We start from the raw sequence: 17920 nt of genomic DNA, 5'->3' as shown, positions 1-17920 counted from the left end.
AAAGGTGGCAAGGACCAAAAAATATAAAAACAGATAAGAGGCTGAGATGGCCCATTTCAACCCCCAGTGAGTTTTCCTGGCTGTCTGGTGTCCAGGCCAGTGTTGGGAGGACAAAGGCCTGAGCACAGCTGATGACAACTGCTCCCATCCTCTGAATGTCAATGTTTGAGGCAGTGTGCATGCATTTTCTTACTTAATTCTCACAAAACCAAATAATGTAAACACTGAAGCTACTTGGTATCAGGAAAAAAAAAAAAAATTCCACTTAGAAGCAGCCTATACAAAATCAGGCCTCAATTTCATAGAAATTGTAAAAAAGGAATTGGTTGTAACGTCATCTTGAAAAGCATTTAAATTTTTAAAAATTTACTTAATGTATATTTGCATATAATTATACACAGACTATAATTGCCAAGAGGCACCAACTCTTAGAAGAATAAGAGGAGTGGATGGAGGCTGGCATGGTTTTTTCTCAGAATTTATACTATAGTACCAACAAATCCTTCATTTCAAATCTCACACAATCATGAAAGAGTAATTTTGAAAAATCATTTGAAATTATTTGAGTGTCTTATCGATTTTCATAGGGGGCTCTTTTCATCGAAGTGCTCTCTTTTGAAGTGCCCACAGTATCATTAGCATCATGAATTTTTTCTTATTATTATGTTTCCATTTTTAACAGTCAAAAGGCTTTGCCTGTGATCCCTGCAGCTCCCCAATATCACCTGCCTCAACTTCTTGAAATACAACTTTTGCAAGATCTCAGATTGCACTTTGCAATGAATATGGATTCAATTTGCACAAGATAGTGTGAGGTTTGCCACACTTCAATCAAGGCAAGACCAACCCTACAGCAGAGGGTTTCTGGGCTCCACGCCTCCTCTCCCAGCTGCCTGACCTCATTGCAGTGGTGCAAAGCAGTACCGCTCACACTGAGTCCCACCTTGGGCTTCCAAAACCCTTTCCTCTTCTCTGCCTTGGATTTCTCTCTGTAAACATGAAATGCCAGCTCCCCACTGCAAGCACATCCCCACCTCTCCTCCTTCATGAGGCAATTCTCAGGCATATTCTACCCAGTTCTTCAGAGGGTATCCAGTGTCATTGGGCCCCAGTGGTCCACAGGGGCACCCAGCTCAATACCTCATTCTTTCTTGGCCAACTCCCTGCAAAGCTAGTATCTCTCTCCCTGCCCCTGCCCCTATCCCAACCTCTCAGCATCACCCTCCAACCACCTGCCCCCAAGTCCTGGGTTCAGGCTTTGCTTTCAGGAGAACTCAAAGACAGCCACAAAGATATTTCCATGAGAGGAAGCACAGCCCTGAGATGCATGCAGTGTTGAATAGGGAAGGGCTTGGAGTGGGAGCTAATTTTATATGTAATCAATTATTTTTGAAAATTTGTATTTTCTATAACTTTTGCTTCTCAACACAATTGTCCTAGCTCCAGACAATTACATAATAAATACTCAGATAAGGAAGATTCCCTGAACTATCATTTCTCTATTTTACAGATAAAGATACTGAGGATGGGAAAACATAACTTACTCTATGACTAGATAAATTTAAGATTTGAAGATTCACAGACTCTAAGTCTTAGAATCCAACACATTAAGATTGCACATAGGAAGGAGCTTCAGATTCAGATTAGGCAAGTTAGGTTAAGTAACTTGCCTGAGGGCACAAGTAGCAAAGGTGGGTTTACACCAGAGACAGCAGGAGATCTCATAACTGGTAAATAGAGCAGAGTTGGAAGCTGGAATTCATGCCAAGGTTTCTCACTCACCAGCTTTACAACCTTAAGCAGCCTTCACTTCTTTGAGCCTCGGTTTCCTTCTGTAACCCACAAATGGCACAAGCAGTATAGGGCAGTTCTACACATTAAAGTCCATTCACACGAGTGTGCTTTACTGCCTGTGAGCTGTAAATGTTTGAGACATTACTACCAATATCTTCCTCCATGTAGTAAGATGTGTTTACTTCCTAATAGCACACTTCTCCCCCTATTTTGTGAACGAGAAAATGAAGAGAGACATATTTTGTAGATTTTAAAGTCCAATATACTTTCAAGGAATTAATTTTACTGCTATGCAAGCTTGGACTACTCACTTGCCTTCTCTGACTTTTACAGTTGTCAGAACAATGGAATGAGCATTAAGATTTCTTCTAGGCATGATACCTTATGATCTCATGGAATTCGTGTCAGCCAAGCATTGGTTCAACCCATCTAAAGACATCATAGGCCCTAGAATTTAGTTTCCCAAGCCCTCCAAATCTTCTTCAAATAAAATAATGATAATAATAAAATTGAATTCCCAGAAGATATCCTGTCTCCATTTTACAGATGAAAGAAGTGAGTTCTGAGAAGTGCTATAATCAATAATACCAATTAACAACAACAATTGCCACTTCTGAGTAGTTATTATGAGCAAGGCACTGTCTTAAGCACTTTACGGGCATTATTTCACTAAATTCTTGCCTCAATCAAACAAGGGATGTGCTTGCTTATCTTTGAGGGTTCTTCCTCATTTTTCATTGAGGAAACTGAGGCTCAGAGAAGTCCCCACCCCATCTCTGCACCACCTCAGCTGAGCAGAGAGAGAGATCTTACCCCGGAGGTACTGGTCCAGGCCAATGGTTTTCTGGAAAAACAGCGTCAACTTCTGCTCAACATGGCAAATGACGTGGGAGAATACATCATCATTCGTCAGCAGGACAAGCACACTGCTGGTCACATTGTAGGTGTGTCCACTGTACTGGACGCTGGTCTGGGGGTTTGGGAGCTCGTGTTTGTTTTTAAGCCAGGTCACAGTAACCTGGTGTGTTGCGAACCCTGAGGACGTGTAGGTCAATCGGATCCTTGTGCCGGGCTCAGATCGCTGAAGGGGGCCTTGCAACTTGTAAGGCTGCACACTCCGGCCTGCAAGGACAGACCCCTCCCATGAGAAGGCACAGAAGTGCCTGAACCCCAGTGTGAACAAATACACAGCATCTGCCAAGAAGCCCATTGCTTCCTCTTTCATAAGATGTAAAGGTTATGTTCTGATAGGAACCAGTTTCCGAATCTGGTATCAGAGGCCAATGAAACTGCAGAATGGGCAACAGCAGTTTGTAAGGAGGTAAACTCCTACAGATACTGCATAGTGGACACTCACTTGGCACTTACCCTACCTACAGGCTCTTCCCTAAGTCACTGAGTTCTCACAGCAGCCCTCAGAAGTGGGAGCTGTTACTATTCCCATTTCACAGATGAGGAAACTGAGGCCAGACAGGCTAAATAACTTGTTAAGGTCCACTAGTCAGTGGCAGAGCTAGGATCTTAGCCAAGTAATCAGGCTCCACGGTCAGCACCCCTTACTGTCACTCAGCCATACCCTCGGTCTTTGAAAATGGAAGAGAACCTCACTTCTCAGAGGCCAGGTCATGGAGAAGACGTTAGAACCATAGAGAAAAGTTAGGAGCACAGGCTTTAGGATCTCACTCAACCCAAGTTTACGTTTCCAGCTTTCCACTGGAGCCCAAGCAACTTAACCCTCAGAGTCTCAGTTTTCTCATCTGCAAAATGGGGATGATTTGTTTTTTTATAGAAGAAGAATGGCTTAAATTGTATAACAACTATTCATCTCATTTTGATATCTGGAGTATAATTAAATTCAGATTTCCTTTGTTTAGCCATTAGGTTTGATGAAGTATATTTTTCTTTTCTTTCTTTTTATAAATTTTATTTTACTTTAAGTTCTGGGATACATGTGCAGAATGTGCAGGTTTGTTACATAGGTAAACATGTGCCATGGTGGTTTGCTGCACCTATCAACCCGTCACCTAGGTATTAAGCCCCGCATACATCAGCTGTTGGTCCTGAGGCTCTCCTTCCCCTCACCCGCTGCAAAAGGCCTTGGTGTCTGTTGTTTTCCTCCCTGAGTCCATGTGTTCTCATTATTCGGCTCCCACTTATGAGTGAGAACATGCTGTGTTTGATTTTCTCTTCCGGCATTAGTTTGCTGAGGATAATGACTTCCAGCTTTATCCACGTCCCTGCAAAGGACACAATCTCATTCCTTTTTATGGCTGCACAGTATTCCATGGTGTATATGTACCACATTTTATTTATCCAGTCTATCACTGATGGGCATTTGGGTTGATTCTGTGTCAAGGAATTAATTTTACTGCTTTGCTATTGTGAGTAGTGCTGCTATGAACATACGCATGTACATATCTTTGTAATACAATGATTTATATTCCTTTGGGTATGTACCCTGTAATGGAGTTGCTGGGTTAAATGGTATTTCTGGTTCTAGATCCTTGAGGAATCGCCACACTGTCTTCCACAATGGTTGAACTAATTTACACTCCCACCAACAGTGTAAAAGCATTCCTATTTCTCCATGGCCTCGCCAGCATCTGTCATTTCTTGAGTTTTTAATACTTGACATTCTGACTGGTGTGAGATGGTATCTCATTGTGGTTTTGATTTGCATTTCTCTAAGAGTTAATTAATAAATTAAGGGATGTAACTAAGTAGAATATGTGGCATACAGTAATCACTATATAAATGGTAACCATCAGCACCATATATTCACAATGACCATCCAAGGAATTATTAATCGTATTTTTAATATTAACAGATAAAGAAAAGGCTCAGGGAGGGTTAGTGACTCATCCAAGGGCCTCACAGTGAACAGAATTGACACTGTAACCCAGGAGTTCTGACTCCAAGTCAAGTCCTTTTTCCATTACTTCATAGCTGCCTCTACTTCTGCACAGTTGGTTCTATATTAAATGACCTTTAATATTGCCCTACTTGCAGCTCAGCTCTAGGCTAGGCACTATGGAGACTACAGTCACTGCAGATAACTTGCTATGGGTCCCATTATCCAGATGCCAGGCAGGAGTCAAGGAAAAGAATCTTAAGCAGGGCTCTTTGAGGTGGGTGTAAGAATTGTCATTGCACCGAAGGAAAACTTGACTCAGAAAGGGAGTTGTGGCCAGGTGCGGTGGCTCACGCCTGTAATCCCAGCACTTTGGGAGGCTGAGGCAGGTGGATCACCTGAGGTCAGGAGTTCAAGACCAGCCTGAACAACATGGTGAAACCCCATCTCTACTAAAAATACAAAATTAGCCGGGCGTGGTGGTGTGTGCCTGTAATCCCAGCTAGTTGGGAAGCTGAGGCAGGAGAATCACTTGAATCTGAAAGGCAGAGGTTGCAGTGAACTGAAATCACACCATTGCACTCCAGCCTGAGCAACAAGAGCAAAACTCCATCTTAAAAAAAGAAAGGGAGTTGTTTTGTCTTAGGTCACATGACTGGGGACACTGATCTGTTTGACTCCAAAGTTTGGCCACCTCGAAACATAAGAGCCAGTCCCTGCTTCAAGGATGTGAGAGTCTAATCATGGAAGATGGGTGTAAATGGAATAAAACCCCAGGTTAGGGGACTTTCAGAACACCCTTGTAGTTTAAGTACCAATTGTGAGAACTAAATGGTATGGACAGATAAGACCATACAATTCAGGAAGAAATAAATATCAGAAATAGAGCATTTAAAATTGAGATTTGAGAAGAGACTTGAGATAACACTAAGCTTTGTATTCTCAGGCAGGATAGGAAAGAAAAATGCAGAAAAACACATTGAATTTTTGAATAGACATGCCTGCATTCTAACCCCAGCTATGCTGTTTGGAACCTCTGAGACCTTGGTCCCTGTGGTAGCTCTGGGCTCTGTTGTAGGTTCAGATAACATATTTGAGGATGCCTAGCGTGCAGTAAATGCTCTACGGGTGTCAGCCAGGATAGGAACAGAGACACAGAGTGGGGAGTGCACAAGAGATGAGGGTGCTGATGAAGGCATTTATGAGCCAGGTTGGGGAAGGATAGCTGCAATGCTTTGTTAACACCAAATAGAAAGGGGCCTAAATGCCAGAAAAGGAAGGGGCTGCCCTTCCCCCTGCAGAGCACGGGGCCCCACAAAGCTACATAGGGGAGCCATATAATCAAAAGGATGCTCCCAGGGGGTTAATGTTGCAGCAGTGGGCCAGATAGACTGTATGCAGGCAAAAGAGAAAAATAAGAGAAGAAAAACCCAGCATGAGTCAATAAAGAAATATTGTAACTTGCTTCTGATCAGAAAGGACCAGTTTCCAGTTTTTCAACCAGACCTGTGTGTCCTGCTGGGTGAGTGTTTTCCTTATTTCTGCTGGACAACAGACAAAAAGGAACGGAGAAATTGAAAGCTGAGTGGGATCATTCTCCTTAAGAATTCTTACAGCAGCCAGATAGAGCCAATTCCGTCAGGGAGAGAGAGAAGGGGAGGTAGAAGGCCCTGGTGGGAAGATGGGCTGTTGTTGCTGGTCCAGCACCCATCCACCCTTGCTCTGGCAGTGGCCTGCACTGTAATGCTCGTACACAGAGGCAAACACCCTCACCGCCCAAAAGGGACAGTCCTTTCTGGCTTCATGTGGTTCTGGAGAGCTGTGAGTCCATATGCTGGCTTACTCCAGACCCGGCCAATCCTAATAACCTCCACCCACCCTCTCGGACACTGTCTGCCCCCACCACCCAACAGGCCCACTCTGGACCGGTAATTCATTCTCCCAAGCTGGTCCAAGCTGGACCAAAGGAAAGCAGCCCGCGCGCTCTAAATCTGAACTGCCAGCAGACAGCTCCCTCTTGTGGGGAAAATCGTTTGAGGACAGAAAGAGTGAGAGAGATCAGAGGTAGAGGAGATTCCGGAAGGCAAGGCCCGCCAGAAAAACTATCAGCAGAGCCAACAGACAACCCACACAATGGGAGAAAATATTCACAAACTATGCATCCGACAAAGATCTAAGATCCACAATCTATAAGGAAATTACATAAATTCACAAGTAAAAAAAAAACACCATTAAAAACTGGGCAAAGGATGTGAACAGCTGCTTTTCAAAAGAAGACATAACCGTGGCAAACAAGCTTGTGAAAAAATGTTCAACATCACTAATCATTAAAGAAATGCAAATAAAAACCACAATGAGATACCATCCTACACCAGCCAGAATGACTATTATTAAAAAGTCAAAAAATAACAGAGGCTGTACACCAAACTCCCCCAACACACAATTTACCTGTATAAAAACCTGCACATGGGCCCTGAACCTAAAATCAAAGTGTAAAAAAAAAAAAACAGAAACAAGAAAACAAACAAAAAAAGGTAATATAAAAAAACACTCAAAAAAGGGAGAAAGTGAAGAGGACAAGGAAAAAGAGAAGAATGGAAGGAGAAGGAAAGTGAGGGGGAAAAGGAGGAGGAAGATCTGTTCTGACCCCATGTAAGGGTCTGCCCTGACCCTAGGTAAAGGCCTACACTGACTCCAAGGGCCTGTCCTGACACCATGTGAGTGCCTGTCCTGACCCTATGTAAGGGGCTGCACTGACCCTAGGTAAGGTCCTGTCTGACCCCATGTAAGGGCCTGTCCTGACCCCGTGTAAGGGCCTGTGCTGACCCTGTGTAAGGGCCTGTGCTGACCCTGTGTAAGGGTTTGTCTTGACCCTGTGTAAGGGCCTGCACTGACCCCATATAAAGCCCTGCACAGACCCTCTTTTCCAGCTGAATTCAGAATTCTGGCCTCTCTTTAAAGGTGCCATCCAGAAACTTTCAACTGTGCCAGTCTTGATTAATAGTCTTTCTATAAGGCACTTTGGTGCTCAGCAGTCCTTAATCTCTGCCATTTCTTTCAGTCAAGTGTTAAGATGGAGAACTTTCAACATCAAGAATGCATGGAATTAGGGAAGAGGAGTCCCACCCTTTCTTCTTGGGGAGGGTGTGGAGGAAGGCATAAGGAGTGGAGTTTGGGGGCAAATGCGTGAGAGTTGTATCACCAGCTGAGGGTATCCTTCCATCCTTCACCATCACCTGATGCCGCCCTGAGTCTCCAACCCTCCCCAGCCATGCTGCCCACAGGGGATGTCGAGAGGGGCTGGGTCAGAGGCTGCACCCACCTTTCCCCTGCCTGTGCACCTGGCCTTGCAGGGTGACATTGGCCTTGAGCGGGGGCTGCTCATCGTGGACAACCCAGCAAGCAAACTCACGCTCCTCCGGCGTGACCTCTGCCTGCCACGTGTGCTCCAGAGAGTATGTCCCATCTCGATTTCTGGTGGCCTGAGGGGACACTAGGGTCTGGATCATGCGCCTGTTCTCCATCCAGGTGAGTCGCAGGTGGGCGGGATAGAAGTGGAGGACGTGGCAGGTGAGATTCACTCTGTCTTGCACACGTACACGGGTCCCAGAGGTTTCAGTGGTGATCTTCAGGGTGGGGACAACTAGACAGAGGAATAGGAAGTAAGATCTGGTGAAATCAGCCCCTCCCTGTGGCCACCCATGCTTTCCTCTCCCAGGGACCAGCCTCAAGGTCTCTCGCTTTTTTGTAAAGAAATAATTTTTTCTTGTATGCGTAATGTAAAGCAAATAGGGCTAAATGTTAATATTCATTAAATATGGGTAAGGATACAGGGGTGTCTGCTATATTCTGTATTTTTGAAATATTTCATATCAGAAAATGTAATTTTAAGAATTAGTAAAAGGTGATGCCCATGAGGACAGGGACTTTATTTTGCTTGTTGCTGCATCCCCAGCACTGAGCACAGTGTCTGGCATACGGTGGCTATTCATTATTATTAAATGAGTAATAAACATTTTAATTTAAAAAACTGTAACAATGACATTAATAGAACAAAGATGTTTAGAAAGGGAGTCTGGGACCAGATAATAACAAGGTGAAACATTCATAAGTAAGTTACTGCATGCCAGGCACCGTTACGTGTGTTTTATAAGGAATAATTCATTTAATCTTCACAGGACACCTATGAAGTAGGTCCTCATCTTATTCCTATTATATAAAGAAACTGGCATTAAATAGTCACATAACTCGCAAGATCCCACAAGTTGTAAAGTGGCACAGCTAGGATTAAAACCCAGTGAGCCCCTGGAATCTGCGCTTATAACCACAATACACACGATCAGAAATCAATGAGGAGTTTCATTTCCCTATTTATGAAATGAGGCTTTGGGCAAAACTCCTGAAAGCTGGATGCTTCCAGGGTTAATGTCCACCCCACCCGACTGCCCATTCACCTCGGAGCACTTGGGAGAGATTCATGGTTGTTTTCAGGGGCTCTACCAGGGTCCTGTGGGTGACTTCGCAGGTGATCTCAGATGAGACATCCTGTCGGGTCAGTGTCACCCAAGCCTTGCTGGTGATGAAGTCATTGCCTTCATTGTCAGGCACCAGGCGCTGAGCTGAGGCTGGATGTTCATCACTGTCCTTCAACCAGGTAACATTGAAGTCCCGGGAGAAGGCCTTGGAGTTGAAGGGGCCAGCAGTACAGTTGAAAGGTACCGAGTCTCCAGGGCTTGTCCTCTGAGATGGACCAGTCAGAGAGATGAAGGGCTGTCCAGCTAAGGAAAGAGCAACTGTGACTGCACACTGAGGGTGGGACACACCCCACAGGCACCAGTGGCACCAAAGCTGTGTCAGGCCCGGGGACCTACTATGTGCTGTGTCTGGTTCCGTCTTCAGGCAGCACATCAGCATTTGATCACAAGAAAACAAGCAAATGCAAATGTGATTATGTCTGAGCCCAATGCCCTCAAGGAAACCCAAAGAGTGCACAGATGGAGAATACCGGGAGGACTTATTCTAGAAGGGCAGCTGGGGAAGAATTCCTTGAGGAGGTGACATCATTGAGCTGAAACTGAGGAATGAATAGGAGCCAGCCATGGGAAGGGACAGAGGAAGGACATTCCAGACAGCGGGGATAGCAGGAGAGAAGGACCTCGGGCAGGGATAGCTTGGTGGGCTTGAGAAACCAAGAAGTCTGTAGGACCCTAGTGTCATGGCAAAGAGGTCCAGAGTGGGAAGAGCCTGGGGATCACGGTGATAATCCTGATTCTATTCTGAGAGTGACGGGAAACCAGAAGAGACTTTGATAGAGGGGCAAAGTGGTCTGATGTACATTTTTTAGAGGATAACTGGGGTTGTGTGGAGAATGGGAAGGAGGGTGGCAGGAATGGAAGCAGGGCGATCAGTGGGGAAGCTGGTACAGGCCTCCAGGCCGAGGTGATGGTAGCCTAGACTAGGGTGGTGAGAAAAGGAGACTCGAGACACATTTGGAAGATACAGCCCATAGGACTCAGTGACGGGCAGGATAGGGGGTGAGGGATTGAATTATGGATCAACAATTCCCAGGTTTTCTGTAGAGCAGCTGTGTGGGTGGTAGTTCTACGTATTGAGATGGGAAGAACTGGAGAAGGACCAAGTTGGGATAGGAAGGGAATGGTGATGAATCAGGATTTCCACTGTGGATGTAAGTTTATAAGGACTTGAATGTAAAGTCAAGAATCACCCCAACAGGGATGGTTGACCCTCCTACTCGGGTCCCTCCCATCAACACCTCACTAGACCCCCGTCGTCTGCTTGCTTACCTCCAGTGACAGGGAGCGCTCTCCATGAGAAGCAGCTCCATTTACCCTCACACACAGCTAGGACTATGACAAAATATTTCCTGCTTCTGGGGTATAACCTGAGACCTGTCTCCCAGAATTTTTCCAGGAAAACTACAGGATGAGACTCACCCCTCCTCCTAAGGACAGCCCTGCAGAGCTCTGGAGCAGGAACCTCCCCAAGTCTTCGCAGCATTCCCTGGGCCCCTGCTCCGCACCAGGTCAGGAGTTGGGTGCTGAGACCACAGAGATGAGTCAGACGGGACCCCTACCCTTGAGAAGCATCTGGTCAGGTGCAGGGGAAAGGCAAATAAACAACCAATGACAAGCAGGATGACAGGCAGACGGCAGCGCAGGAGGCCATAGGAACTCGTCCTCTTAGCACACAGCTCTGGTATCTTCTGAACTGTGCTCTGCCCTTATCACCCACCCTGCACAGAGCACCATGTGGTTCAGAAAACACTTTCAGCCGTGTATGCTTATTTTCCTCCACATCCCAGCTATAGGAGGCTGGTATTACTGCCCCCACTTTCAGAAGAGGAAACAGAGACTCAGAAAGGTCTTGTGACTTGCTCAAGGTCACACAGCCTATCAGTGGCTAAGGAAGGAGGGTAAGAAGGCCGGTCTGACTTTGGGTCCAGGACTCTTCCATGCCTCCAATGCTGGAGGCTCCATCACTCTGGCAACTTCTCTCTCTCTTTCTTTCTCTCTCTCTGTCTTTTCCACCCTTACACCCTTTCTGATCCAGAACAGGTAGCCACCCAGACTAGAGCTGACATCAGGAAAACTGGGAGGTGGGCTCTTCTTTTACCTCCTGACCTCCCCTGAGCCCCTCACCCTTAGGTCACTTCCTCCTCTGATCCCCCAGCTCCCACCAACTCCCTTTATCCACAAGGTCTACATTGAAGAAAAGATGAAAAATAGCACCTGACTGGTAGGAAAACAGTTCAGTCATGTCTTCTGAGCCTCAGTCTCCCTTCAGGAAGACACGGTGGCTGGATGTGGTCATTCCTGGGGGTCTCCTTGCCTGCCCTGAGGATCTCTCTGGACAGGAATCAGGACTCACCTGTGAGTCCCAGCAGAAGGGTAGGCAGGAGGGAGCCCAGGGCCCACCCAGGTGTGGTAGCCATGGTGAGAGACTCACAGTGCTCCTGGTCTGTTCCCAGTGACAACCACTGGCTAAGGCCCTGAAAGAGCCCAGGAGCCACTGACCAGCCTCTGACAGCCTGGAGCAGGCTTTATGCTTCTCAGATGTTCACCCCACCCAATTCCCTGCCATGGCTGGAGCAGAGGCCTGAGCCACAGTGAGAGAAGTGGTCACTGTGGCCAAGGCCTCCTTCCAAGCCCCAAACCTTCAGGCCTGTGGTCTCTAGCCAGGGAGGCATCTGGAGCCTTTCACTGGGTTCCAGCTGTCTCTGATTCCCCATGAGCAAGACAGGGAAGTGGTTGAGCTCTGCCTCAAGCTTCAAGCCACAAAGCTGGCCTCTGATAGGCTGAGCCTTGATATCCCTTCTCCTGGAGGCTCCTCCATGCTGAACAAGCAGCGTCAAAAGCCTGCCCTGTTCCAGACCCAGACATGGCTTCTGGGAATGCAGAATGGATCAGACATGGGCCCAGAGGGTTGAGAAGTGAGCCTTGACATACACAACCACGTGCAACTAAGAAAGACTCTAGACTTTGAAACCCAACCCTTGCCTCATGGCTTCACTAGGCTTGCACAATGGCAGCACGGATTACCCGTGGCTCAGAATTGTCTACTAGGCTCCAAGTTGGGGAAACATGAATTTGAAACACAGCCACCAGTTTCCCTGACCTCCCTATGAAAACAACCTCTCCCTTTGGTCTCTCCATTTACTTACCCTGCGTTACTTGGCTTTCCAATGGTTAGCCCTGATGTATACTTATTTGTTTTTATCCACTTCCCTCATGAAAAATAAATGATTTGCCCTGAAGACTACTGATTTTTGTTCATGGCTGTAACCAGCAGCCACACAGTGCTGGGCACAGAATAGATACTCGGTAATAACAAATGAATCTTTGGGGCCAGGTATGATTACAAAGCAGCCAAGCCTGGCCTGCTCCCCGGCCATCCTATCTCTTTGGGGTCTGTACACTCAGCTAAAGTGGAGGGAGAGGATAGAGAGGAGTTGTTAGCCTGGGGGAGGTTGTTACGGAAACTCCCCCCAACCTCACAACTCCCCACCACCACCCAGCCAAGCAAGGTACCCTAAAATGACTCCTAGATACTGGGTGCCTGCAGGAGGAGGAGGCTGGCTTCTCTTTTTCCAGGTGTCTCCTGAAGCAACAGTGAATTTGTTGATCCACCTTGATGTTGCCCTGAGCAAGAGAAAAAGGAACTGAAAAGAGATGGCAGGGTAGAGGGATAGGGTGGCAGGGCAGCAGCTCAAGCTTCCTCCTTGCAGAGTGGCAAGGGGGTGAGGTCCATGGAGAGATCCCCATTGAAAGGAGGGAGCTGAGCTTACAGCATCCCACTCAAGAGAGATGACCACTGGCAAGAGGGCCTAGGAGTAAGAGACTGCAGCATGGACTCCGGCAGGGAGCTGTGCACCTGGATCAGATCATGCATAAGAGAGACTGTGTAGCAGACTGTGTACCCCCACAGCATACACACATGGGCACACCCACACGCACATGCATGCATGCATGCACACATGCAGGATCCTCCTAGGAATCCACACCTGTGCCCTAGGAGGCAGCTGGCTTCCAGAGTCCAGCCATAGTGAACAGAGCATTGTTGAACAGAGCATAATCAACAGAGCATTGTTGAGTAAAAGGTCCCTCTTTTTCCATCTTCCCTCCCAGGCCCTAACACACCAGATGATAGACAGACTCAATTCAGGGAAAGGAAGAGGAACAAAAGGATGCTTCACCTCCATCCCTTCCAGATCCTTCAGCAGGGACTTGGGGGCAGCATTGGGCTGGGGTGAGGGAAGGAGGTGGATGCTGAACTAGACGTAATTGTTGGCATTTTCAACCAGACTAGTTTGGACTGGCCTTAACAGGGCCTGACACAGAATAGTTATTTTATTTTGATAAAATTATTCATCTACCCTCAGTTCCTTGGTGACACTAGCCACATTTCAGGGGCTCAACAGTCACATGTGGCTACTGGCTACCATAGCGGACAGTGAGGTCTTGGGTGAAACATTCCTTCATCAGGGAAGTCTTTTCTACCTAATGTCTCCCCGTGGGTTCAAATACATCTCTTGCAGAGCATTTATCACAGTTATAATTAAATTGTTAACTTGAAACTAGTTGCATAATAATTATTTCCCTTATTAGACTGTAGGCTCTGGAGCACAGGGACCATGTTCTTGGTCACTAGTGTAAATAAGTGCTGGATGAATGTTTGTTGGATGGATAGATGGGTGGGTGGGTGGATGGATGGATGGATGGATGGATGGACGTATGCACCCATGGATAAACAAACTAGGAGGAAGGTATGTGCTACAGGGCAAGGGAAAGAAGGAAGCACTCCCACTGAGAAAGCAGAGAGGGCTTCCTGGAGGAAGTGGGCTTCTTTCAGGGTTTCTATCTCTGCCCTCCAGCTTAATCATACCATTTACACAGAAGGAGAAGACTGGCGACACCCAGGCTAAGCTGCAGTGGGTGGGCAGCCATGGACGGCCTGCCTTGTGAGGCTGGAAGGCTGAAGGGGAAGTGGGGAAGATGGGGTTTTCCAAGGGATGGCCTGAGGAATGCCAAGTTACCCACAGGGCTCGCTCAGGCCGGGCCATGCATCCACTGGGTAAGGCTCAGCTTCCTCTGAGTAGAGTCACGTCAGTCTCCTTCCTTATTCTAGCACCGGCAAGAATTGGCTGTCACCTACTCTATAAGCATGACCTTTTATAGGAGCTGGGGACCCAAGAGCCCTCATCATGATTATGGGCCCCTGTGCTGGCCTAACAGGCTGAGGGACCAGAAAGGACACAGAGCTGCTAGCTCTTCAGAAAAGGGACACTGGGCCAGGCGCGGTGGCTCACACCTGTAATCCCAGCACTTTGGGAGGCTGAGGCAGGCAAATGACGAGGTCAGGAGTTCGAGACCAGCCTGACCAACACGGTGAAACTCCATCTCTACTAAAAATACAAAAATTAGCCAGGCATGGTGGCACGCGCCTGTAATCCCAGCTACTCGGGAGGCTGAGGCAAGAGAATCACTTGAACCCGGGAGGCAAAAGTTGCAGTGCGCCAAGATCTTGCCAGTGCACTCCAGCCTGGGGATGGAACAAGACTCTGTCTTCAAAAAAAAGGACGTTGATACCCCTAAAATCCAACTCCTTGCTCCAAGGACCCATGGATCTTTTACCCTCACCCCATCTTCTTAGACTCATCCTCGACAAGCTGCACGTGTCACTCTGAGCCTCCTGTGAACACAGGTCCATGTCTCCCCAACACAATGATCAGCCTCCTTGGGGACAGGAACCCTTCCTTGTCCACTTGCTCCATGTCTGAGACCTCAGTGCCTTGCACAGCCCCTGACACTGAAGAGCCCCTGAACATGCATGTGCTAAATCAGTTTGTTTCATTATTGATTTACTTATTCCTCCATCAGTTCTTTATAGAGTGCCAATTATGTAGCAAGCATCATTCAGGACACTGAGCAAGTGAGCAGTGAGCAAAATAGTAAAATAAAGGAATAACTAGGCAGTATAATTCCAGGGAGGTTAACAGGTAAGAAGAAAAATGAAGAAGGCAGGGGATAGAGAGTGGCGGGGTATATTTTAGACTGTGTGCACAGAAAGCCTTTTCTGGGGAGGGGCCTATGAGCTGAGACCTGAATGAAGGAAGTGGAAGTCACAGGGAGTTCTAGGAAAAGAATGTTCCAAAGAGAGGAATGCACTTGCAGGGCAGGCATGAGCTGAGCATACGTGAGCCACAGCAAGGTCACTGTGGTGGTAGCAGAGTGAGGGGACAGATGGTCATGGGAGAAACTGCAGGACTTGATCTTGGAGGCTGTGTGCTGATGAGGTAGGAGTATAATCTGTGTGCAGTGCCTTGGGCAGAGAGCAGTACCGGAGCAGGATCCAGGTTGCAGATTGGAAACTCACACTCTGGTGGCTGTGTGTGTATGTGTGTTGGAGGAGGGACAGACTGGAGGTAGGTAAGAAAGGAAGCAGGGGAGAAGAAGAAGCAAGAGGTCACTGCAGTTGGGGATGGCTGGACACAGGACTCTGGAGCTGGGGGAGAGATGAGTGATGGAGATGGGGGATAGATATTTGCAAGTTGTCAACTTGTGGATGGTTTCCACATGGACATTGCATAGGATGAAACCACCTCGGGAAAGAAGAGATCGGGGGAGAGGGAAAGGGGGAAGGAAGGTCCCGGGGCTGGGATTCTGATCTGGCTCTGCCACCAATTTGCAGGGTGAACTTGGGCCATCTCTCTGGGCTTTGGCTTCTACAGCTGGACATGGAGGGAACTGACCTAGGTGATCTCTAAGTATCCTTCTTCTTTGAATATTCACAGGCCTGGTTTCATTTCCTGTACCCAGGAGTTTCAGTCTGGGCCTGGGCTCCACTCACCCCACTGCTGAGCCTGCTGGCTCTCTGACTCCTGCATTGCACAGGGCCCCACTCTCAGAGGGACCTGCACTTGATTTACTGCTCTGCTGTTACTGTTTTGAAACATTTAATTATTCTGGGACATGCTCTGCTAATTATGTGGCCAGTGCTACCATGTGCCTTTGGTCCACTGCTGTGAGGTGAGGCAGGAGCACAACATGGCTGGTGGGAGGTCCCCCAGGTTGTTGGGTGCCAGGACCAAGGGCCCTTGCTGGACCCCTCTGAGAACTCCCAGTCCCTGCTATCACCAACACCACCCTCCCAATGCCTCCCCAGACTCACCAATCCCAGAAAGATAACCTTGGCATTCCTGAATTTCCTTTTCCTCTTTCCTTCAGAAACTGAACAAATAGTCAAGGGTAAATGCCAAAACCGTGGAATTCTGATATAGACCAGGATTTCCGAAGATACGAGCCATGGACTGACATGCAGATCACAGCCCCACCCCAGATGTAGAATCCTGCAGAGGTCCTAAAATCTGCAGTTGAACAAACTAAACAAAACAGCATTCTGACTGAGTTAAAACTTGAGAACTACTGATTTAAACTAGTGACCCAGATGAGTTCAGGATGATGACTTGATGGGGGCATTGATGCTGCCTGCATTGGGAGGTGGGGAGAAGGAGGGAAGCCAGGGAGAGATTAACTACTCAGCCACAGGCTCCTTGTCCTTCAGGTCTCAGTTCAAATGTCCACCCCGGGAAGCCTTCCCTGACTCCAGCACACAGTGAGCTGAGACCCTGCTCCAAGCTCCCTCAACTCCTGACCTTAGCAGAGCACATATCACACCTTCTTATCATTGGTGATTGTCACTACTGCTAGACTGCATGCACCATGGAGGCCAGGAATGGGGACTCTCTCGATCTCCATGGTATCTGCAACACCTAGCACAAGATGTAGCACAAAGAAGATGCTCGACAAATACTTGTTCAATGAATGAATGAAGAGAGAGTTTGGATGTGTAGGGTCAAGGGAATCTTTCAGTCCTAAGAATCTGACACTTACCTTGGAGTGAAGGCTGGTTACTGCCTCTTGCCTGAGGAGACCCTATAGAGGGCTAGCACTATAATTCCCCTCCCCTGGCTGATCTTAAAGTGATGGAAAAAAGACTGAGAGGGGAAAATTTAGACTAAGGTGTTAAAGGCTAACATACTATTTCACCCTTCAATATTGGTTGTGATTTCCAAAATGCTATTTGCTAACCCCACCGAGCATCTCACTGGGAAGATCCAAGCCATTAAGGAAAGAAAACAAGCAAAAGAGATTTAAGGGTTAAAGAAACCCTCTTTTGATATTTCACATAATCCCAACAAACTTCTCTGCTGCAGGAGCTGAAGACTTCAGCCACTACAGGTGGACTGACCCCAGTGACCCCTATCTCCATGAGAGCAAGCAGATATAATAATGGGAGATGATGGGTGAAGATCAATGCCTTAACCCCCAAAGAATGGCTTTAATGGTGGACTTGTAGGTTGTCAGCACTTAGGTGGGACACATCTGTAGGAAGAGGAGAAGAAAAGGAAACTCAATGAGGTGATTTGCTTGATAACTTACAGAGAGAGCAGCAAGCCAGATAGGAACAACTAGGACCAATGAGGAAGTTATAAGAGGTTCATTTCTGCTTAAGAGAAGCAAGAATTTTCTAACAATAAATGCTGTCCAGCAACGAAACTGTTTATCTTTGGGAGGAACTTTCTTTCATCAGAGAAGTGTAAGTATAGAACTCCTGTTAGAGATGCTGGACAAGGAGTCTAGTTGGACTAGATAAATGATTTTCAAACCATAGGTCACAATGCTTTCATGGGGCATGAAATCAATTTAATGGACCTAAAACAGCAATTTTTTTAATGGAAAAGATAGAAGAGAGAGG

At 47.1% G+C, this 17920-nt stretch overlaps 1 protein-coding gene across 2 annotated transcripts in view; it reads right to left on the bottom strand.

Moving 5' to 3' along the window:
- The window catches only part of LOC111548093 (tyrosine-protein phosphatase non-receptor type substrate 1-like), a 28006-nt gene extending 13451 nt beyond the window's left edge, over nt 1–14555 (bottom strand). The window contains exons 1-4 of one of the 2 annotated variants that reach the window (XM_023220316.2): nt 10600–14555; nt 9100–9423; nt 7968–8288; nt 2608–2916 (exon numbers count right to left, since the gene is read on the bottom strand). In XM_023220316.2, coding sequence (XP_023076084.2) covers nt 2608–2916; nt 7968–8288; nt 9100–9423; nt 10600–10663 — 1018 coding nt within the window. In that variant the 5' untranslated portion in view covers nt 10664–14555. The remainder of the gene's footprint in view (nt 1–2607; nt 2917–7967; nt 8289–9099; nt 9424–10599) is intronic. The other variant, XM_023220317.2, reaches the window with a different exon arrangement.
- Between the last annotated feature and the right edge of the window lie 3365 nt (nt 14556–17920).

The sequence above is a fragment of the Piliocolobus tephrosceles genome, chromosome 20, assembly GCF_002776525.5.
Source record: "Piliocolobus tephrosceles isolate RC106 chromosome 20, ASM277652v3, whole genome shotgun sequence".
Lineage (NCBI taxonomy): Eukaryota > Metazoa > Chordata > Mammalia > Primates > Cercopithecidae > Piliocolobus > Piliocolobus tephrosceles.
This window is presented reverse-complemented; position numbering and strand designations above follow the sequence as displayed.